This window comes from Akanthomyces muscarius, chromosome 3 (genome assembly GCF_028009165.1).
Source record: "Akanthomyces muscarius strain Ve6 chromosome 3, whole genome shotgun sequence".
NCBI classification, from domain to species: Eukaryota; Fungi; Ascomycota; class Sordariomycetes; order Hypocreales; family Cordycipitaceae; genus Akanthomyces; species Akanthomyces muscarius.
Window position 1 is genome coordinate 3,202,224 of NC_079243.1, and position 22,241 is coordinate 3,224,464.

The 22,241-nt window shown below is 56.1% G+C and overlaps 7 protein-coding genes across 9 annotated transcripts; 3 read left to right on the forward strand and 4 right to left on the reverse strand.

Moving 5' to 3' along the window:
- Positions 1 to 13: 13 nt before the first annotated feature.
- Positions 14 to 1,195, forward strand: LMH87_002414 (uncharacterized protein; the record flags this gene model as incomplete). Of its 2 annotated transcripts, none has more annotated exons than XM_056193865.1 (1): positions 14 to 1,195. In XM_056193865.1, one exon carries the CDS (start codon positions 14 to 16, stop codon positions 1,193 to 1,195), a length of 1,182 nt encoding a protein of 393 aa, XP_056050859.1. The 2 variants fall into 2 exon arrangements, with proteins under 2 accessions (XP_056050859.1, XP_056050860.1); XM_056193866.1 differs by having other exon boundaries at positions 542 to 1,195.
- A 260-nt stretch (positions 1,196 to 1,455) lies between these two features.
- On the reverse strand, positions 1,456 to 5,591 carry LMH87_002415 (uncharacterized protein; the record flags this gene model as incomplete). The annotated part of the gene is made up of 4 exons (XM_056193867.1): positions 1,456 to 3,152; positions 3,243 to 4,894; positions 4,951 to 5,317; positions 5,372 to 5,591. The coding sequence occupies 4 exons, from the start codon at positions 5,589 to 5,591 to the stop codon at positions 1,456 to 1,458; spliced, it is 3,936 nt and encodes a 1,311-aa protein (XP_056050861.1).
- Positions 5,592 to 7,100: 1,509 nt separating this feature from the next.
- LMH87_002416 (uncharacterized protein) lies at positions 7,101 to 8,827 on the reverse strand (the record flags this gene model as incomplete). 2 transcript variants are annotated; one of them, XM_056193869.1, is made up of 3 exons in its annotated part: positions 7,101 to 8,620; positions 8,683 to 8,735; positions 8,817 to 8,827. In XM_056193869.1, 3 exons carry the CDS (start codon positions 8,825 to 8,827, stop codon positions 7,101 to 7,103), a joined length of 1,584 nt encoding a protein of 527 aa, XP_056050863.1. The 2 variants fall into 2 exon arrangements, with proteins under 2 accessions (XP_056050863.1, XP_056050862.1); XM_056193868.1 differs by having other exon boundaries at positions 8,683 to 8,738.
- Positions 8,828 to 10,370: 1,543 nt separating this feature from the next.
- LMH87_002417 (uncharacterized protein) lies at positions 10,371 to 10,681 on the forward strand (the record flags this gene model as incomplete). The annotated part of the gene is made up of 2 exons (XM_056193870.1): positions 10,371 to 10,467; positions 10,524 to 10,681. The coding sequence occupies 2 exons, from the start codon at positions 10,371 to 10,373 to the stop codon at positions 10,679 to 10,681; spliced, it is 255 nt and encodes an 84-aa protein (XP_056050864.1).
- A 1,100-nt stretch (positions 10,682 to 11,781) lies between these two features.
- LMH87_002418 (uncharacterized protein) lies at positions 11,782 to 15,083 on the reverse strand (the record flags this gene model as incomplete). The annotated part of the gene is made up of 2 exons (XM_056193871.1): positions 11,782 to 12,436; positions 12,499 to 15,083. 2 exons carry the CDS (start codon positions 15,081 to 15,083, stop codon positions 11,782 to 11,784), a joined length of 3,240 nt encoding a protein of 1,079 aa, XP_056050865.1.
- A 526-nt stretch (positions 15,084 to 15,609) lies between these two features.
- On the reverse strand, positions 15,610 to 18,347 carry LMH87_002419 (uncharacterized protein; the record flags this gene model as incomplete). Its single annotated transcript, XM_056193872.1, has 3 exons — positions 15,610 to 17,439; positions 17,486 to 18,199; positions 18,252 to 18,347. The coding sequence occupies 3 exons, from the start codon at positions 18,345 to 18,347 to the stop codon at positions 15,610 to 15,612; spliced, it is 2,640 nt and encodes an 879-aa protein (XP_056050866.1).
- A 320-nt stretch (positions 18,348 to 18,667) lies between these two features.
- LMH87_002420 (uncharacterized protein) lies at positions 18,668 to 21,169 on the forward strand (the record flags this gene model as incomplete). The annotated part of the gene is made up of 1 exon (XM_056193873.1): positions 18,668 to 21,169. The coding sequence occupies one exon, from the start codon at positions 18,668 to 18,670 to the stop codon at positions 21,167 to 21,169; it is 2,502 nt and encodes an 833-aa protein (XP_056050867.1).
- Positions 21,170 to 22,241: the final 1,072 nt, after the last annotated feature.

Consider the following 22,241-nt stretch of genomic DNA (forward strand, 5'->3'; position numbering starts at 1 on the left):
AAAAAAAAAAACCATGTTCACCAAATCTATCGTCTTATCTGGCCTGGTTGCCATTGCCAGTTCCCACATTATAATCACCAATCCCGTGCCATATGGCAAGAGCTCACTCACCAACTTTCCTCTCAAGGAGGATGGCGGCGACTTTCCATGCAAGATGCGCGACGGTGTCTACGACGCTCAGGGTGCAAGCAACGTTTATGCTCAGGGCAGCAAGCAGCAACTCGAATTTCAGGGCACTGCCGTGCACGGTGGTGGCTCTTGCCAGGTCTCCATCACCACCGACCTCAAGCCCACCAAGGACTCCGTTTGGAGGGTTATCAAGTCTATCGAGGGTGGCTGCCCTGCAAAAGACCAAACTGGAAATATAGGTAACAGCGCCGAGGCTAAAGTCCCATACACGTATGATTACACCATACCCAAGGAGCTCGCCGCCGGCAACTACACTCTTGCCTGGACTTGGTTCAACAAGGTCGGCAACCGAGAAATGTACATGAACTGCGCCCCCTTGTCAGTCACTGGAAACGGTGGCTCCCAGAGCTTCATGAACGGTCTTCCCGAGATGTTCACTGCCAATATCTTCGGTCCCGCCGGCTGCAAGATTGCTGCAGACACTGATGTCAAATTTCCGTTTCCCGGCACAGACGTTGACAGGTTCGGCGAAAAGACTAGCAGCGCATTACAGGCTCCTACTGCTGGTTGTGTTAAGTCCGGTACTGGTGCCGCACCCTCTACATCAGCTGCTGGCGGTGAAAGCGCTCCCGCGCCCACTGCCTCTGCCGCACCAAGCCCCTCTATGCCTACAAACGATGCCGGCGCACCTAGCGCCAGTGTTCCTGGTGGCGTCTTCATTACGTCCCAGAACCCCCAACCCGATCCCACTCAGGTGCCCAGTACTGGCAACTCTTCTGTCCCTGCCATGAGCTCTATGCCACCTGCCATGAGCTCTATGCCCGTTCCCACTTCGGCTCCCGCCAACCCCAGCCCTGGCGGTGGCCATGCGGCGGGCTCGGCCTGCTCTACCGAAGGCCAATGGAATTGCATCGGCGGCAAGTCTTTCCAGCGCTGCGCCAGTGGCATGTGGTCTGCTGTCCAGGGCATGGCTGCCGGTGTCTCCTGTGAGGCGGGCGAGTCTAGCGACCTAAAGATGGCTGCCTCTCCAGGCAAACGAGCCATGCGCCGCGCTCTCCGCGCCTAAGCAGCTCTTGTATTTGGATGGACACAGCATTATGAAGCATTCTTGCCGTGTGTCAAGCGGATCGTTTCCGGCGGGCAGGGTTGCGATTCCTATATATATATATAGCTTTCGTTTGCATGCATCCACCTCGAAGTGGGTTTTAGCTATTTGTGATGAGATTTACACATCGTCTATACCACTGCTTAGAGCATCAATAAAGAGTAGGATTCGACAGTTAGTTAAGCATTGCATCGTGAATTACGTGAATGTAGCTGACACATCTAAAGCCATGTCTCTGCTCTACTTGGCGGCCTTCTGAACCGTAAATTTGACCACTTCCTGGGCCGCGTATCTCCATCGTTGAGCCTCTTTATATCCAGCGGCACGATTCTATCAGCGTAGTCGATCCCGATTTGCGCCCTGCCGTTGTGTCCAACATAGCGCCCAAACAGCACACGCATGCCCTTGCGCATATCCGCCGCCGTGGCCATGCTGCTTGGCGCAATGTACGACAGCTGGGACCCAACCGAGGACGGCATCCTCGGCAGGAAGATCTTGACGGCCAAAGCATAGTACGCCACCGCCATGGCCACGTAGACGCCGAGAACCACGCCGCTGACGGCAAAGGCCGACGTCGATATGAAGACGCGCTGCTCCTGCCGCGCCTCCGTGCCCGTCGCGACGGCGCCGGGCGGCGCGCCTGCGAGGAACATGTCCGGGTTAAGGCTCAGCACCGCGGCAAAGATGGTCCGGTAGACGGCCGCCACGGACGGAGCCATCACGGCGGGGTCCGGCAGCGGCGCGGCGGGATCGGTCACGGCATAGGTGCCCGGGCTGTAGACCTTGAGGAGGTAGTTGAACCAATCGTGTGACACTGTGTCGTTGTGCCAGCGGAGCTTCGCCCCGCTCCGGAGCATTCCATGCAGAGACGACAGGAGCGGCTGCGTGTTTGCCAGTGAGCGGTTTTGGTACGGCCAGACGGAGCCAAAGTCGCCCACGGGGACTGAGTCGAAGACGTGGCCGGCCCGGTCAAACGAGATGCGGAACCGCGCGGTGCGGAGCGTCGGGCTGCACGCCACCAGCGAGGTGTGCATCTCGCCGGTGCGGTTGCGGAGGGCAGCCCGCGCCCAGCCGACGAGGAGCGTCTCATCGCAGACGGTGTGTCTGTAGCCCGACCCAGCGGTCTCGACGATTTCGAGGGCCAACAGCTCCGTCGGCATCTCATAGCCCGTTGTGTTGAGCAGCGGCGACTGGAGTCGGTACGTCGCCGGGCAGAGCGCGGCGGCGACGGCGGCGGGGTCGGCATTGAGAAACGAAACAGGCACCTCGGGAGGCAGGCCGTCCGACTTGTACGTGCCGACGGCGCGGCAGTTGGCGTCGACGCCGAAGCCGACGGTCTCGCCCGAGAAGAGACTCGAGTCGGATGAGGAAGAGGAGCCAGACGCACGGATACCGCCCAGAGGCAAAAAAGAAAAGTCAGACGTCGTCCAGGCGGGCAGCGGGGTGCCGTAGCTGAAATTGGCCATGACGACGTAGTACGGGTCGTCGTACAGCGAGGAGCCGCGCACGGCTGAATTCCCGCCCCCCATCTGGAGGTCAACCAGAACAGGCTGGCGGAGCACGGCAAAGGTCCGCGGCAGGGTGATCCTCTTTGGCAGCTCCTTGAAGAGCGCGCCGAGCCCGACGGCGAGCACGTTGCCCAGAAGCGCCGTCATGCACACGGCCGCGAGGAGGAGGTGCCGGGCCCGGATGGCGCGCCAGAAGACGAGCTGCGGCGGGAGGGCCATGTAGCGCGACTGCATGGCCGGCTCGGTCGACTTGCGCTGCCGCGGGGAGACGAGGTCGTAGAACGGCTGCAGGATGCAGTAGTACCGGTTCAGCAGCACCCACACGGGCTCGACGAGGGTGGAAAAGACGGTCGGCAGGTAGCTGGTCAGCATCGTGTTGACCTCGGGGTTCATGGATGGCAGCGGGAGACCTATGACAGCACGACATGTGAGTTGGTGTTCTTGCTCGGGTCAAGAACCGAGTTCTTGCCGTGGTTGTCGGGGCATCGTGAATAGCTCACCACCTAGCTCCGAGTCCTTTTGCTTGAGGCAGACCAGCACGCCCGTCGCCGTCGCAATGACAACCCAGAAAACGACGCCGGTCCATGTACGCAGCACGACGGGCTTGATCGGCGCCAGATACCCCGCTGGTCTAAACTCGTCTTTCAGACGCCCGCTCTCCTCCGTCTGCTGCTCCTCATAGTCTGGGCGGCCCGTGACGCGCATCGTCGGCATCCCGGACGACAACGACGACGACCCGTCATGACAGCCACACCGCAGTTGGAACCGATACCCGCCCAGCCGGCACCGCAGCTCATCCTCGCCCATGTGGCCCGTCCCGGCAAACACATCCTGCAGCTCTGTGCCGTCGTCGCCGCCACCGCCGCCGCCGCTTTGGCGGACAAGCGCCACCAGCGAACTGAGCGACGACATGTCCTCGGAGAGCATGCTCGGCGCGCGCCGGCACGTCCAGAGCAGAAGCAGCGTCATGACGGCAACGAGGCCCAGGACGCCCTCCACGAGCGCCGAAAAGGCGCGGCTCACCACGACGCCGTAGCGGGCGACATGTGCCTGCCCCCCAGCGACGCCGGGCGTGCCAGTCGAGTTGACGAGGAGGCGCTGGAACGCGACGGAGAAGAGCATGCGGTGCGCCGCGCCAAACGCCGCGCGCACGACGTCCAGGTCGGCAAACCGCGCCGTGGAGACGTTGCCGGCGCGCGAGAGGCCGATTGCGAAGCCGAGCATGGGCGACAGCGGAAACGGCAGCTCGGCGTCGACCAGCCGCGCAAACTGCTCCAGCAGGGTCGTGAACGGGTACTCGCGCGGCGCGCCCTCGACCGACGAGACGCCCGCGCCGAGGAGGAACTGAAACGCCGAGGCGTTGAAAACGCTGTCGTCGTCGGGCAGCCGCTCCGGCGCGGCGAGCGGCGCGACGGTGCCGTCGAGGGGCCGGAGCGTCGCGGCGTCGACGGTCGCCGTGACGGGCTGCCGCCAGTACGACGTCTCGCAAAAGGCGCCGCGGACCTCGGAGGTTCGCGGCGTGGTGCTGTTGTCCCACTCGGACCAAGTGGCGAGAAACTCGTTCCAGGCGCCGCCGGCGCCGGCGCTGCCGCCGGCGCCCGGGCGGCCGCGGCACCCTGGGCTGGTGTCGAGGGTGACTTCGGCCCAGGCGCTGTCCTGGTAGCCGACGTACAGCATCATGTAGCGCGGTATGCCCCGGAGGCCCGGGTGCACCATGATGTTCGAGGCGTTGCAGCCGCGGCCGTCGAGAAAGTCGGCCACGACCGGCCCCCACGAGAGCGCCGGATGGCGCTCGACGATGGCGGGGCGGCACGCGAGCTCGGTCCAGTACCGCACGGTGCGGCCGGTCCAGTTGGCGGCCGGCGCGGGGAAGTGGCTCGCGGTGCAAGGCGAAAAGGGCAGGAGGGCGTAGTCGGGCGTCGTAAAGGCGGGATACTCCTGGCTGAGCCAGGTGATGGCGTAGCCGGCGTTGAGGACGGCTGGGTCCAGGAGCTGGGCTTGCTGGGAGGCCTCAACGAGGGCCATGGGATGCGACATGTTGGTCGTGTGGCTTACCATGACGGGTGCAGTGCCGAAGACGGCGCCCTGCATCGGGGTAAGTAGCCAAAAGACGAGAACGACGATGGTGCCAGAGTAAAAGACTGCCCAGTGCCTGGATCTCGGTGTTAGTCGGGACGTTGTGCAAGTGAAGCGTTGGACAACACAGACCTTTTCTTTGCCGCTTTAAAAGGGACAAAGGCCACGAAATCCACGGGATAGTCCAAAAATAAGGAGTCCTTGCCGAGCGCGCCCTTTTCTCTACTCAGCTGCAGCCAAGGCTGCATGCGCTTCACGTCCAAATCGACCCAGTTCCACGCCAGACTGTAGAGGACTGCTACGATCGTCGGCAGATACAAGTATGAAAAGCTGACGAGTGGTGGTATGTCCTCGGCGGTGGCCACAATGGAGAGCGCACCATCAGTGGCGCTTTTCTGCGCAAGAATCTCGAGGAGAGCGGCGATGAGCAGGGAAGCGAGGGCGAGGGCGAGGAGGACGGGGGACTGCATCGTTTCTGGCTTCCAGCCGTGCGTGTGAACTGTGCCCGTTAGAGAACAGGGCAAAAACTTGTCGGGTTCTGAAGAAACAGTACCTATCGGGTCGGGATTGGCGTATGCATCATGGGGATTCTCTTCCACGAATGTGACAGAACTGGCCTTGGACGAGGACGGCGGGACGAGAGCAAGACGTGTACTCTCACCAATCGTCGTTTCATCATCGTCCTTGTTTTCGACAGGGATGCTATTAATCTTTATGAGCGGCGGTTTAAAGGAAAACGTCTTGATGACGGTGCGGATCGGGCCGTCGTCCATGGTTCATGAGACACTTGCGAGGGCCAGCAGCGCAGGACCCTTTCTATCGCATAGGCTCTGGGGTAACGACGGGGTTGGAAAAGAAAAAGGCTCAAAATAGCAACCAGAAAGCAAGGAGGGAGAGGTTGTGAAATAAGGAGAAAGGGTCGAGGGAAAAAACGAAAAGGATGTATGGGGAAAGAAGAGCGTGTAAGAAAAGACGAGCCGCAGGGGAATACTACTCTGCAGACGCCCTACACCTAATAACTGACGCTACCCAACAAGTCTCGTCTTTACACTTTATTTTGATAAAACTAGACAAACAAGAAAATTGCCAGCAAGTTCCGCGCCGGCGTGGCCGTAGCCGCTTCAACGGATCCCTACCTTGGGAGGCCTGCAGATCCGTCCCGTTGGTGCGCCATCGCAGGGCTTACAACGGAAAGCCATCTTTACTTTGTTTGCTGGTGTCTACTTCCAAAGCTCCATTGGGCAGCTAAATGGTGATTATTGGGCCGACGATACGGCCCTAGACATCTAGTGTTTACCTAGACCTGCATGTGGCGGTCTCAAGCGGCCGTCCCATTTACACAGCCCTACTCACAACCTCCAAACGACGATGCCAACTTGCAGGAATTCATATCCCCGACACTTTCATTTTCCTGACTGTGAACCACTCATCGTTTTTCTTCCTTCCCGCTTTTCTTTTTCCCCCTTTTTTTTTTTTTTTTTTCTCCTTTCCCGCGCAGAACTCGACAGACCCTGTCAAACATGATGTTCTTCGTATGCTGCGTACATGTTTCAATCCGAGATGGCATGAGACAACAAGGCTGAACAACACACGCCTGCAGTAGCGTGGGCGCGTACCACACCGCACTAGCCAACTACTTACTGCTCCGTCTCATCGCCGCCACATGTTGAAAGCTTGCGGCTTCTTGGGGTGGGACACACAAATCGGCTTGCTCGAATAGCCGCCGAGGTTCCACCAGCCAGGAATCCTCTTCAGCCTCGAAAGGGCCCTGTGCATGAAAAAAAGACCATGTGAATCAGGGCAATGAACAAATTCAACCCATTCGCGAATTTAATACCCAAAGTTTAGTATTTCCTGGTGAAAGTGTACATGTCCTCTGGATAGCTGTCACATGAAACCAACATTCACAAGGATGATGTTAAGGATAAAGAATAACGTGATTATTGTACAGACTACTTCAACAAGCATCAATGTCCTCATACAATCCAGCCCTCAGTCGGGCCGTTAATGCCACGGTAAATAATATTCACCTGTCGTGAAAACCAGATGGCCTGCCCAGTCTTGCAAGGCCACTATACTAGATATAAAATAACAAAGGTAAAAAAAACAAGAGGCAATCAATTACCCCCAGGGCAAGTCAGCGACACCGTAAACGCCAAAAAAAGAGCAGTTGGTACTAAACGTCCGGGCTCGAGAAACGAGTCCCTGCCTCAGACACCATCAAGTCATGCAATCGTATTGTTCAATGCCTCCTCCCAATATGCTGCTTGTGTCTTTACACTTTAAATCTCAATCGTCTTCATGGCGCCGTCGGCAACCTCGGGCTGCTTGCCGTTGGCCTTGGGAGGCTCGTTCTCCTTGTCCTTGAGGAGGTCGGATTGGCGGCGGCCCGCGAGCGGCATCGCCGTCGCGCTCATCGGGCTCTTGAGATCCTGGCTGCTTCCGGGTGAGTCGGGCTCCTCCTCGACCTCGACCAGCGTCGTCGGTTCTATCTCGGCGTCGGCCAGGATGGGCATCACCATCTCCTCCGTCACCCTACTCAGAGGCGGGGGCTTTCCGAACCCGCGGCGGCCGGGGCTGGTCAGAGGCGACGATATCTTAAGACGCTGCATCGAGCGGCCGCGGGCGTCGCCGTTGGGGGCGTCAACGGGGCTGGCGTAGGGCGAGCCGGACCGGCTGCCCAGGGGCGATCCGGCCTTGGGAGAGGCCATGGACCTCCTCTTGCCGGCGGCGGCGGCGCGGCGTCCGTATTTCTGGTCCATGCGCCATCGCAGAATGTTAAAGTACGACGGCTCAATGCGAGTCTCCTTGAATTCGCGAAGCTTGAGCTCGTTGGTGTCTTCGTCGACGTACCACTTGCCCGAGTTGAGGTCGTCGGCAACAAGGGCCAGGAACGCACCCCAGGAGCGGGCGACGACGTACTTGGTGTCGTAGTCGCGGCCAAACAGGATGATCTGACCCCAACGGCCGGCAGGGCCAGGAGCCAGGTCGACCGCCAAGTTGTTGCCGCCCCAGTCGCGGACGAGGGGGATCCAGCCCGCGTGGGCGTACGCCTTTCGGATGCTGTTGGCAGGCACGCAGTCCTGCTTCTGGAGCAGGTTTTCTTGCCAGGCGTCGGGGTTGGAGGAGGAAGAGGGAGGTCGTTGGCGCGAGGAGCTCTCGCCATTGTCCTGGCTAGAAGGACGAGGAACAGGGCGGTTGTTGGCGGCGTCCAACAAGTACTGCTCGTTGACCCGCCTCCAAGTCTCCCACTCCTGGACAACCTCCTCGGCGTCCATGAGCATACCGCTAAAGATGATGCCGGTGGGAGTGCCGCCGCGTTCTTGGCCATCGTGAACCATGAGCGAGTCGCGGACATCCTGGGGCAGTGAGCAGTCGAGCTGGTGTTCGAGGTCGTTGAGGTCGTTGATGGTGCAGCCCTCGCCGAGCTGGTCAAAGAGCTCAAAGTAGTTTTCCTCGGCCCAGCTGTCTATGCGATGCCAGGAGTGCTGGACAGGAGGGGGCGGGGGCAAGCCGTCGGAAAAGGCCTGCATCTGGACATCGCCCTGGCCTTGGACCTCGAAGCCGTCGGCGTTGGCCTGCTTGGCGACCGAGGAGCGCAGGCCGGGCGAGTAGGAGCCGTTGGGGGTGGAGGGGCCGCCGCCGCCTTCGTAGCGGGTGGAGGAAGCGCCTTCGTCAAAGTACGAGTTGGAAACGTCGGCGCGGGAGTCAGAGGCCGTGGCGACGCCGGTAAGCATGCCGGATCTGCTGTCCCGGAGAGGAACGTGGCGGCCGGTTCGTTGGGGTGAGTCAAAGGAGGAATCTATCAACCGGCAGGTCTGTGATTAGCAGTCGCAGAGTATGCGGTCGTCCGAGGTCACTCACGTCTGTCATAAGTGGTCATCGTGTGCCAAAACGACTTTAATGCGGTACTGAAGCTGCTGGTGGTATGGTTAGCGGCCGACACAGTAGCGGTTGATGCGCTGCGCGGATCGCGAGGGCGGCCAGGGGGTGCGTACGAATTCGCCATGGCGGGCGTCTGGTGCTCGCGAGGTCGCGGCGAAAAGTGACTGTGATCGGTTGATGTATCTCGCAATGGCGGAATTTAGAGAGCGACCCAAGCAGAGGATGCCGAATGCGCGTCAGGGTCGCCGGCAGATCGCAAGGGGTGCGTGTGTGCGTGCTGGATTCCTTTGTCGCGGTCGCGTCACAATCAGGCGGTCGATGTGTGCGGTTGTGTGTGGGGGGAGTGGAAGACGACAAAGAGTAGCGTAAGCAGATAATTCGAGCGGCCCGAGACAGTGTCAGGCAATTGCAGAATAAAACCGGGAAGACGATGGGCGAAAGGGGTCGGCGGTTTCTGTCAATAAACAGGTACTGGTAAGACAGGATCAGGGCCGGTGGCTCGATGCTATCTGGCGGGCAGACAAAGGGGTCAAAACGAGGGTCCTGGGCGCACACCAAGCGATTTGTCGGGTTGGATGGGTGAGTGTGTGTGTGTGTGTGTGCTTGCGTTGGCGCGATAAGAGAGGGGAACTGGCCAAAGAAGAGAAAAAAGAATGAAGACAAGATGCAGATGGCAGCTTTGGAAATTGATGGCACAGGGATCCGTCAAAAGTCAGAAGCCAGATGGAAGACGCAGAAGGCGGCGGTAACAGTGGACAGTGGTGGTGGTGGTTGTGGTGGTGGTGGTGGTGGCACCAGGGGAAGCAGCCAAGGCCAAGGTGGAGGATTATGGGGATCGTTCGATAGGGGGGTACTTATCTCCGCCGTGTGATTTTGGTGGTGACACAAGTATCTTGGTTTTTTTATTTTTTATCTTTTCTGTCTGGTTGAAATGACGGGGTCGTGTCTGGGTATCTGGGTACTTGGTTGCGCCGCCAATTACGCCGCTGACAAAGGTACCTAGGTAGCCTTTTTTTTTTTCTTAGACGCCTGGCTGCCTCAGCCGGTAGCCTACCACGGCCTAGGTACCAGTATTTCGCGAACAGGGCGCTGTAGCCCCGGCGCTCTACCCGCTGGGCCACGCTGTGGGCACGGAGGAGCAGGCTCTCATAGCGGTCTCTTACTGGACGAGCCACTGCCACGCAGCTAACAGCGCAGTGGACTGTGGATGACGCCGTGGGGTCCTTGCCAGGTACATTGTGCCTGGTGCCTCCACTGCGGATATTGCATGTACCTCCTGGGCTACTACTGGTATTCTTCTGCTCTCCGTTTCCTCGTCATTATTTCCTCTTTATTTTCCGACTTTGCTGGGTGCCGGGCCGTGTGCCGGCAAACTGTAATGTGAATAGGAGACCAAGTGTCCCAGGCGTGCTGCGAGCTACTCCTCACGATGCCATGGGCGCTGTGCACAGGTGCCTGATAAATAAACAAAAACAAGTTCTTCTCCATGAGAGGAAAAAAAAACACAGCCCTGCCAAGAGATGAGACCCTCGTCAACATTCTACATTGACACCAGAGTCCATGATGCAACTGCCTGTAAACGGCCATGTGCCGCCTCTCGTGTCCGCCCACTGCCTTGCTGCTGGGCCTTGCTGGGTTGATGCAACCCTCCTGTCGCAAAGAAAAGCATGCACCACGTAGGTACCGGCCTCGTGGCGGTGCTTTGCAACCTATTCCTGGGTACGGTGCTCTATTTTCAGCGCAACCTGGCCATTCATTCTACCAGTCAGTACTCTGGCAACGGCAGAGCCTGTTTTCGGCCTTTCTGACGTCGTCGCAAGCCACACTCGACCGTTGCCCCAGGGGCCGTTCTACAGACCTGCACCTCGACGCCATCACGCTGCAGAGCCCGCCGCCACGGCTGGTTCCTTGGCAGCAGCCATGCGAGGCGCACTGCCAGTTGTCCGAAAAGAGGCTGCAGCGCCGTCCATACACGTAAACATGAAGCTATCAAGCCAACGTGTGCCGGGGGATCTGATGAACACCACTTTTGGCCCATCCTCCAATACCCAACTCTGAAACGGCCCTGGCCATCTGTCATCCATCCGGTACTTGATTTCAATTTTAGTCTTGACGAGAGAGCCCGTCAATGAACAGGGCTGCGAGTTGCAACGCATGACGGCTGGCCTCCCCCAGCGGACATGATATCCCGCTTTTATACAGATTACCTACACAAATAATCCACTCTTGGCACCGTGCATAAACAACTGGCCGGTGGTATGCACAACACTGGGGACGACGTCGCCATCCATACCTACCTACCCGCGAAGGCTCTTGTCAATGATAAACGATGAGAAGCCTACGGCCAGATCTGTGTATGCAAAAGGTTTAAAAAAAAAAAAAAAAAAACGTGGCCAACCAAGCGACGCTGCTTTGAGAATAGCTCACCTCCGTGCGCAGACTCTCCGATTTCAGCTTTGTTGGTCCCGTCGCCAATGTACCCGCATCGCTTATTCTTCGCCCAACCTTATCCCACCCCTTCCCCCATCGCCGGCCAACATGCAGGCTACATACAGCAGACAAGAGAAATTCACGTTCAAGCGTGTCTCCGATGCAATATCATGCAAGATGAAAGCAATCACAAACATCCTATGCGTTGTGGAGTTTTTGACACCCTGATTCGCGTGACCCCCCGTCTTGTGCCGTGTTTCATCTGAGATGAGACGGACCAGGGGCGCACCTCGGCTTCCAAATTAGACGCAGAGCCAACGACTAGTCAAACGCCACACGCCGTAACAAGCTATCAGTAATGTAAAGGCTGAATGAAACGTTCAATGTTCAGAGGGACATGCTACTCGTCGAAAAGGAACGGGCCTGGTTCATCTGTCTCCTAGCCTAGAGTCACTGTCACCAAATCGGTGTTGAAGCGTTGAATAGCCAGTTCATCTCAATGTCTATCTTGGCTCTCTTACTTTAACGTTATAGAAGAAGAAAAAAGGGCAAATATCTTCATCACAACGTAACAATGACCGTGGTAGCATCACATCACAAGCCATCGCACAGTCTCCGCTCGTACACGTCCTGTTCACGACTGCCCCCTCACGCCTTCTCGCTAAACTCCTGCAGCTTATCCGCCAGCTGCCTCTTTGCCGCCGCCGCCAGGCCCCTGTCCGGGCTCGCCACCTGCTCGCTCATGCACAGCTCCAGCAGCACCCGCAGCTCCTCGTACGTAAACGTGTTGCTCGCCTGCGTCGCGCCCGCCTCCTCGCCCATCTTTTTGTCGCGGTCCGCCTCGGCCTTGGCAATCACCGCGTCCGCCCCGCGGTCCAGCAGCGCGTAGTAGTTGGCCGCCCGCGCCAGGTCCACGCCCTGCTCCACGTTCTTGAGGTTCTGCTGCAGCACCAGGATGTTGAGCTGCATCCGCCCGCTGCCCTTGGCGTTGATGGGCGCCACCATCCCCGCGTTGCCCACCAGGTACGAGCTCGTCAGCAGGCCCAGCCCCGTCCGGATAAACGACACCTCCCTGGCTCGCAGGTACCGCGCAATCGTCTCGTCAAAGAGCACCAGCTCCAGGTTCAGGCTCAGGATCTGCGGGTCCGGCTCCCGCACCTCTTGCTCCAGCAGGTACGGCGCCACGTCGGGCGACAGCGCGTTGCGCAGCGAGTGCACAATGCGGCACCGCACTTCCATGTGCAGCGTCAGCAGCGCCGTCCCCGCGAGCTCTTCGTACGACGACACGATGTTGTCAAACGTCCTGTGTACATGGTTAGCACTTGACACGTCCTAGGTGGCGTTTCAGATTTGGCAGAGACGTACTGTACAGTTTCCACCGTCAGTGGTAGCACAACTGGGCCGGCCTCGTTCGCCGCCTTGTTGGGGTCGTTCATCAACGTCCAGCGCCTGTTTCCTTGTCGCGCCATTGTTTGCCGCGACGAGTCCGTCTCATGCGCGGTAATGTGTCGTAGACCCGTAATCCTCGTCGCCAGCCACTTCATGCTCGTGTACAGCAGGCATAGCGACGTAATCGTTTCTCTGTCTTGAATAATGTCGTTCGGCTCCAGCCTCGACTCGTTGGTGTGCTCAATTAGCAGATGAATCTCCTTTTCACCTAGCGACTTGTCCTCTTCGTCTGACAGCCACATCTTCTTCATGACCTCGTGAATCTCGCCGGGTTGCACCGCGAACCGTGCCGCCGCACGCAGGTTGTTCGCGTCCTTTGTTTGCTCCTGCGTCTTGGTCACGAGCAGCTTGTACCAGTCGAAGCACCGCTCATAGTATCGCATCATCTGTGTCACCAGCAGCGAGCTCAGAGCCTGGTCAGGCGGGATTGTGCCCAGCATCCTGCAAAACGCCGTGACGATTTGAAAAAATGCAGTGGTGCCTTTGAATACAGGTATTTTTGAGTATTGGGCCAAGTTCGCATCTTGCGCAAACGAGTCCATCTCTGCTAGAATACTGTCGCTAAGCTTGGTCAGTGTCTCGTCCAGCTGCGGTTGGAAGACATTGACCAAGAAGTTATCCAGGAATGTTGTCAGCGTACTCGTCGCAAGGTCAGACCCCGGCGGCACAATTGTACGCAGACGTTGCAAGAAGATGAGTGTTGGCGGCAGAAGCAAACTCATGTTGAATACGCTGGGTTCAACCAAGGGCTTGTGAGAGCCTAGTGGCTTGCTCTCGCTCGAGTGGCCACCGATGGTGTGTCGGCGTGAGCTTCCTTCATCCAGGGCCAGCCTATCTCGCCGTTTATCGGCGCCTTGCTTGCGGTCATTGCCAGTCAGTCCAGGCACAGTGGCCTGCACAATGCCCTCTAACGCGTCGTATTCTGTGCTGATATCGACCGACTTGGCATCAATCTCGGCAAACTTGAACAAATGTTCCCGTGCCACGTCTTTCTTGCCGTGTAGCGCGCCTCCTGGGGTCGGCGAGTCAAACTGGAACACGTCTGCGTCGGTTGTGACGTAATTGCGCAACAGCGATCGAATTTCGTTCTGATATAGATTCCAGAGCTCCTTGAAGCTGCCCAGCAAAGCAATATTGTTGCCCGCTCCTTCGCGTCGGATTAAGGCCTTGATCGACTCGTGGAACACGCGATGGCCTTCGCCAATGGCTTCGAATTTACCATAGAGACTCCATAGCAGGTCATGGATCACCTCGGCACGCATTTGTGTCTCTCGGGAGTTGTAAATGTTGAGACCCTCAGACTTTGTCGTTCCTCCTCGGAGCGAACTGGGATGGCGCTGGTCAACTTCGTTGTTTGTCTCATTGGCAATGGCAAAAAGCTCGACGGGCATTCGCTGCTTCAGAGTCTCGACGGCGTTTTGTAGTCGGCCCAGCTTGTTAAGAGCCTCGACCAGCAAAGCAATGTAGGAGAATGTGTCGGCCTCTGGGTTCTTCATCGGATCCTCTGTCACTGATTTCTCAATGTTCATACTTTCCAGAATGGTATGGAATGGCGTGATCGAGTCTGTATCCGTAAATTCATCCGTAAAGGCGCCCTGACTCCTGTACAGACTCTGCCAGCGCTCCTGGCAATACGGTGACTTGAGGTAGAGATGTTCGTGCAGTTCCTCCACCAGAATATCCATAAGTGCTGTTTCCTGGTTCACCAGATAGCTGCGCAATTCATTGAGGGCACCGATATCATCCAGTTCCGGACGTCGCAGCTTTCTCAGTGCATTCTGTAGCACATCCACCGCCGTCAGAAACCGCTTCTCCGAGATGCGCGCCTCAAGCTGATCTGGCACCGCCCTCAAGTCATCTAGCTCGTTAAGCGTTTGCAACAAATCGTCATACGCCTCGGACGACTCGGACAGCTTCTTGAGCTCGGGGTCGGTGGAACAGAGGCTGGACGTGGCGCTAGCCAGCGACTCCTTGAGCGCGCGCACACGCCGCTGCGAGCCCTGGATGCTGCTCTGGATCTTGTGAAAGGTGCCGATGGACGAATTGAAGCCCTGGTGATGCTCGTGCACCGTGTTTTTGAGCGCATCCTGAAGGTATGTGTGCGTGTCCTGGAACTTGCGGTAGTCGTGCGCGCGGCCCACGGAGCTCGCGTCAAGCAGCTGTAGCGCCAGCTGCACCGGGACGCAGTCCTCGGTACATAGTGATGGCCACTCGATGCGGATGTGCTCCAACACTTGGGTAATCTGCCTGTCTGCCGTCGACTGCGTCATCCGAGGGCGCGAGGGCATACTGCGCACCACGGGCGGGGGGCCACCTCCGCTGTTGCTGCCGCCACGGTCGCCGCGCGGTGGAGGGGGACCTTGCGAGGGCAAGCCGTACCGCTCGCTTCGGCCGTTGTTTCGGGGGTCGCCGGTATACGAGTCGTATTCTTCTTCCGATCTGCCAAAGTTGCCGTAGCCGTTGGCGCCGCGGCTCGGCGGCGCTCCGTAGCGATTCGACATGGTGAGCGTGAGATGGGTGTTGTCAGGGGTCGTGTCGCAGGTGTCACGAAAGGAGTGAGGATGCGGCTCGCATGATCCTCCCGAATCAGCCCACGGAGAATGCGACCAGCTATAGACGTCTGCGCTGCGTTTGAATTCTGGCAAATCGCAAGAAATTTGGAGAAAATAAAGGTGACGTTGACTAGAGCTCAAACGTGGTGGTTGGTGTCTGTGGAATGAAGGTCGCCTGTTCTTAGCGCGAGCCGTTCCACTGCCGCATGGGCTCGGCTACACCCCGCATCGGAGCTGTCACTGGTAATGGTCATGGAGACAAGTGCAACATGGCGTTGACACGAATAATACAAAAAATTGTTGGCTCAGCTTCTAGTACTTTGAAAGAGTTTTCAGGTGCTGGTGATTTCTCAATTGAGTAAGTGTTGGGCAAATACGGCTAAATTAAGTGCTATTCTCTGCTTGCGACAAGAAACGACTTCACACAACGCCAACCATGAGAGTAAAACTGAAGTATACGTTAAATCATTATCGCTCAATTGCCCCCTGTCTGAGGAGCACTCCCGCCCGAGGCACCGCTCGAGGCGCCACCGCCACCGCCTCGCAGATTCATTTGCCCAATGCGAGATACAATGTTGCTGCCAACAGCATCAACTGCGCCGCGTGGCGAAGACAGCGTTGGACCGGTAGGTGCGGTTTCTTGAATCCGGAAAAGCTTGACACCGGTTCCAGTCCAAATGCCAGAGGTACCCTTTGCAATCTGCATCTCGCTCGCGTAGACTACACCCCATAGCATTGACTCATACCAGCCAAGTGACAGCGGCGACCATTCAAAAGACTGCACCTTAACTGGCGACGCTTCGACACCCACAAGATCAATCTCCCGAATGCGTTGAATGTTTTCCGCCGAAAACATGTCCTGACCTGCTTTTCGTGGCAACAGACTCGATACTTGCTGGATGATTGTGAGAAATGTATGCAAGGGCAGCTCTGGTAGCCAGCTTTCGATCCAGTATGTTGACGGCTCGAAGTTGCCGCTGCTACTTTGTCCGGCGACAGAATAGGCACCCAAGCTTGTAGTACTGTTTTGTCTGGAAAAGGACCTAGTACCAGCCGGCAGCTTGCCTCTTGCCTTCTCTGACATGCCACGCAGCTGCACTGGTACAGAGTCATCGGCGTTTGGTGTCGAAGACGCTTGTGAACGGCTTTCACTCGTGGTCGATGCTGCAGGTGTCGCTTGCGGTTCATCGTCGCTATCTTCTTCATCGCCGATGGCAAATGCACTGTCCTCCACGACTTCCTCGAGAGGGTATGTTTGACCCACAACGGGGCTCCTGCCAGATGCGTGGCTGTCGACTGATGTTCGACGAGATGCAAAGTCAGTAGCATCATCATTTCCATTTGCGTCTTTGCGCCGTCGGTTGCGCCGCTCTATTTCTTCTAGGCCGCTTTCGAGGGTAAATGTTCGCAGGTTCTCGATTGGCTTCTTGTTTTTCATAACGGCCACCACAAGTTGAATGTTCTCTTTATACTTGTGCTCAATGATCGTATTGATAGATTCCAGCAGAGATCGCAGGAGTGTGTGGTTCGTTTCGTTCGCTAGAAGAAACGAGGGCGAAGACATGAGAACAAAGAGATGCATGAGCTGAGAGCTACCTGATGCTCCCAGGTTCTCAATGTACGGCGCAATGTTGTTGATGATTGCTAGTAGCGCCGGATATATTGCAGTGAGGCCGCCTTGGCTGGTGGTGATGACGGTGTATATGGAGTGGATGAGGAAGTCGGCATATGAGCCGTCGAATGAGTTGATTCTGATACCGGGCGGGAGACTCTCTTGGCCAACAAACTTTTTGTTCAAATGAAGGCCAAAGTTCTTCTCCACACTCATGGTCTGTAGCAAAAAAGCGCACATGCGAACGATGCCTTGCTTTGCCGGGTCATTCTTGTACTCGATTGCGTAGAAGAGCGTCAAGACGATAAAGTCATGTGCTCTGTCCGTATCGATGACAAAGGCGCGGAATCTTTTGTTGCATTGGATCATTTCCCAGAACAGCATCAACATCTCTGCTGATAGGTTTATTGATGTGCTAGCCCCAGGTAGATATGATGTTTTGTCCTGTAGTGGCTGAGTGAGGATTCGCGAAACGCCATCCACTATGAATTGGAAGTCTTGGGGTCGATGTAGTCGGCCGAGGAAATGGCGATAATGGTTTTTTCTTGATGACGGGTCAACATGCTCGGGGACAGTGTAGACGAGCATTGCAAGCAGCAAGTGCAGAGACTGCGTAACGAGGAGCTGCTTGGTGTCTCGAATGACTAGCGAGTTGTAGGGTACGCGCCAGCTCGCTGGGTGATACTTAAGAGTCTATACCATGTTAGCTTAGTCGTACGAGCTGCAGAATTTGGCATACCGTATTTAGTAAAGAGCAGAGCACCGAAAGCACAACCTGCTTGTCCGAATTTGTGCAAAGGTACGTCAGAGTTCGCACTCCGTTTTGCGTCAAGGTCGGGCTGCTCATATATAGTCCGCGACCAGCAAACGCCAAGATCAATCTTAGTAGTTCGCATCTATTGCTTTCAAACTCCTTTGTAGTTGGCACTGCTGTGTTGCAGCCCACGCCACTCTGCCAGATCGCAAACGTCACTTTTGGTCGTCCGGGTTGCTGTTTGGGTATGGTGAACTCGGAAAAGAAGAGCATATCAACCATGGTATCTAACAACTCCTCTGCCAGTGGTTTTGCATCTTCAAAAACTTCCTTGTCGCCTTCCGTATTTTCCTTGTCGCCTGTCGATTCATCAAAAAGCACTTCGTTTGCGATAACAGCCTGACGGGTTCTCCTCTTCCTCGCTCCCCAGAAGAACTTCTCCTCCCACTGATGCAGCGATTCTTTTTCATAAAGATAGGGCAGTATACGAGTCAGCACTCGTACGCAGTTGAGTGCCTCCCTTTCGGGGGCCAGTTCGCTATCTGGAAAGGACGGGTGGTGGCGCAGAACGAAGAGACGAGATGTCAAGGCGAGGATAAGGGTTTCGATATTTTCAAGGGCCTCGTCGCGACTTCTTCGTATATCGGCGGGGGAGAAAAGACTAAATACATCCTCTGAGGACTCGGGAAGTTCCCAGAACTGTCTTTGGGTTAGCCAGGTACGCAGCCATGCACCGAAGAAGCCGGCGTACCGAAGTCCAGTATTCATCGTCAGCGGGGATATCCCGCTCCTCGGAGAGTCGGAATATCCCCCGTTTGAAGACGATCTTAGAGTCGCTGGCGCCCATGGTTGCGGAGAGTGGGCTAGGCGAAGATTGGAGGTTGATCAAGCAGATTGTCGTCAGTTGCTGCAGCTCCAGGTAGCACGGCCGACGCTACCAAGATAGACTACGTGGATTCGGCGGAGCTCAAGCATCTGACCAATCATGAGCCACCTCAGCACCCCACTCCGTCGTCGCCCAATATAAACCGCCCAATTTCAACCAGAGCTCCCAGGGAATATCGATATCGATAAGCTCCGTGAAGCATTGGAAATTTGTGTCCATGGAACTCGGTTCTTTGTAGCCTCCCGCAACACCAACGCACGGAGCACTGAATTGGCATCGCAATGTATCGCGCGAGGTGCCAGGCAGTCAACCATGCGCGCCTTACGAGTATCCCCGGGTGTCGCGGACGGTTGCTGTCTCCCGGACGCGTCGCGTTCTTCACGACGACACGGCCATGCCATGCGACAAAAGCCGAAAAGAAGGTCGCCGACCAGGAAGCCGATGTCCCAGTCAGCAGCGGCGAGGCAAAGGCTCTCAGCACTTGGACCACGCTCCAAGAAAAGCTGCGACAATCCGTCACATCGCCTGGAGAGTCTTCAGAATCCAAGAACGAGCACAACCCGAAGACACAGTCGCAAAAGTCCGCAGCAAAGCCGGCGAAATCCTCCAAGTCGATAAAGAAAAGGAAGAAAAAGGACAAAGAACCAGTCGAGTTTGAAGTCATCATCCCCAAAGCGCTAGAGCTGAAACCCATCGATCAAGAAACGCCCGAAATCCCAAAGTTGAGCTACGGCCTCGACCGCGTGCTATTCAACGGCGGTGTATATCGAATGCAAGATACTCGAACAAACGTCTACAACTTCGATCCATACCTCGCTTCCATCATGCCTGTGGACGAGTTTGATTACGATGCTCTCAAGGAATACGTCACGTCATCAAAGGATACAAAGCTGTACGACCTCGCCAAGCAGCATGGCAAAAAATATAGTGGCTCGACGTCGAGCATGACGGCCGTCCTCTCCCACCTTCATTTCCTTGTCTCGGGCTGGAGACCTCCCAACTTTGACCATTTATCGAGAGGGTGGACTCCAGAGTCGAATAACTTTACCATCTTGACTCGAGGTCCTGTTGCTACGTTTATAAAATACAAAGACGGAGTCTACTCTATTGACTCGGATAAAGAATACGACAACGAAAATATTTTGAGTATGCTTGGAAAGTCAATGGAAAAGCTGCTTACCCTGCCCAAGGAAGAGTTTGAAAAGTATAAAAAGACAAAGTCGCACCAGTTGACGGAGGAGGAAAAGAAGGCCGACGAAGCATATCACTACACTACATTTGGTGACTTTATGATGCGATCACAGCTGGATGCTCACGACCCGAGACTACCTGGCACTGGTGTTTTTGACCTAAAAACGAGAGCTGTTGTGACGATCCGAATGGATGTTCAGGGCCATGAAAAGGGCGTTGGCTATGAGATCCGCAAACAGTTTGGCCAGTGGGAGTCGTTTGAAAGGGAATACTATGATCTTATTCGATCCGCTTTCTTGAAGTATTCCCTTCAGGTGCGCATGGGGCGCATGGATGGCATCTTTGTCGCATACCACAACACACAGCGAATATTTGGTTTCCAATACATTCCTCTCTCAGAAATGGATCATGCCCTCCATGGACAGTCTAATACTACCCTGGGCGATCAAGAATTCAAAGCCAGTCTAACGATTTTGAATGATCTGATGAACAGAGCTACGAAAAAGTTCCCGGGCAGGTCACTGAGGCTCCATGTAGAGACTCGACCAACAACTGACCCCATCACATACTTTTTCGTGCAGCCCGTTACTGATGAAGAGATGCAAGCGATCCAAGAGTCCAAGAAGGCATCTGTGGACAAGCTAAAGGAGGAGATCGACGATCTCAGCAGCCACGAAAAGGCTGCTGAAACTGCCGCCGCCGAAGCTGCCGCTGCAGCCCAGAACGAAAGCATGGAGGAGCCAGAATCTGCCGAGGAAGATGAGCTGGATCAGGAGATCCAGAACGAAATAGCATGGCAAGAAGTCATGGATCGGGTCAGCGAGGCGGTAGATAGCGAATCGCTTGGCATACGTTCGGTACGGGACGCAGTCCAAGATGCGTTGACTCACAGTGGCCTCTTGGAGGGCAAAACGGAAATCGAAAGCACGAAGCACATTGATGACCTGGTAGCTGCCCTGACAGCACACTCACACGAGAGCAAGGAGTTGCAGAGTGCCTCGGAGGAGGAGCCGGCCGATGTTCAGAACGGTGACGAGACGCCCCTGAAAGACCTGATCTTGCGCGTGACCGAGGGCATTGACGAGAATACCGCCAACCTCAATGAGTTTCAACGCATGTTTGCCGGCTTGTCCGAAAAGCCCGCCGCGGGTCAAAACGTCGACTCTGAGGGTGCAGACGCCGATGCCGACACCGACACCACAGCAACCGAAACAGCCCAAGAATCATCCAAAGATCAGCCCTCGCCGCGTGAGCTTCTGGGCATGTACATTACCGTCCGCAACAAGGTCGACGGGAAGTTTGTGGCCCGGCCGGAGCGCCTCGGACCCAACAGCAAGTGGGAGGTGCAGTACGCGGTCAAGGAGATCAACAACGAGCGCGCGCAGCGGCTCTACAAGCAGATCAAGGCGCGTCGGCGTAAGATTCTCGACATTAATGCCGAGATGCGCGCGCAGTCGTGGCACCGCATGTTTGCCGGCAGTCTGCCGACGCTGAGCAAACGCGGCGCGTCTTACAGGGCAGAGAGGGCCAAGCAGGAGGAGGCCTCTGGCATCCGCGTGGCCTGGGACCGAGACTCCAACACATCGACATAGAGGAAGCGCATGCTTAGACGAGTTGTTTGCGTCGGCTGGGATGCTACAAGCTGAACCTTCTTATTTCTGTATCACGATATATGTACACTACTTTGTATTTCTCCACACCAGCTAATTCCCTGCATTCTTGGACACATAAACCAAGGTTCAAAAAGCGATTCTGTTAAACTGCTGAATGAAATTTTTAATTACACATGGCGTCTTGACATAAACTAGGTACTTGCGGTCTTATTAAAACTACCATCGCGTACTATCTCGGGACTGGTGCTTCTGCATTGAAGAAAGGTAGCAAGCAGTCAGACTTTTTGACAGCGCCAGTGAAATCTACTCAAGAATCAAGGGACTTTGGCTGTTCTACCTCTCTTCTGCTTCGCGTCCTCATATCAAGAAATACCAATGGGGAGTACAAAAGCTCGCCCGAAACCTAGAGTACACATGCTGTTGGGACCGGAGTGCACGGTTCCATGTCAAAATGCGGGGGATACTGCAGCCCAGCTTGTTAGCATGCAGCTCAGCTTGTAAGCCTGCAGCTGGCGTCGCGGTCGTATAGTAGCTCGTGACTTGTCATCTTTTCCAAGCAGACATTGTCAGGACAGAGGCGCGGCCAAATGCCGGATTACATCGGTGGCGGCATTGCGCACATGCACCCCGGCTTCTTGCTGCAGTTGTCAAGTTGCTCTTACTGATGAACCTTCTCGGAGTCTTCGGCGGTCGAGAGCCTAGCATCGGCATACGACCAAGAGAAAAAACGTGGCCATTCCGACCTCGGTGTGGATTATACATTTATTATCAATCTTGCGCCAATTGACAAAGCCTCATTGGATCATCCAAAACATCTGTCGGCAACGTGCTCAATCGTCGCTCCTGATATGCTCCCCCAGCTATCCTATACCGGCCCCGAATTAATCCATGGGTATTCCTCTGGTGGGCTTTCGTTTTTTCTCGGTCAACTTTTTGGGGGCTTATCTATGCGTATGGAGCTGGAACCCGCCGCCACAGCGGACAGAGGAACGATTCGCTTTTGCTCTCACATGTAGACACAAGAGCGGGAAGGGCTTCGATTCCTGTTCTT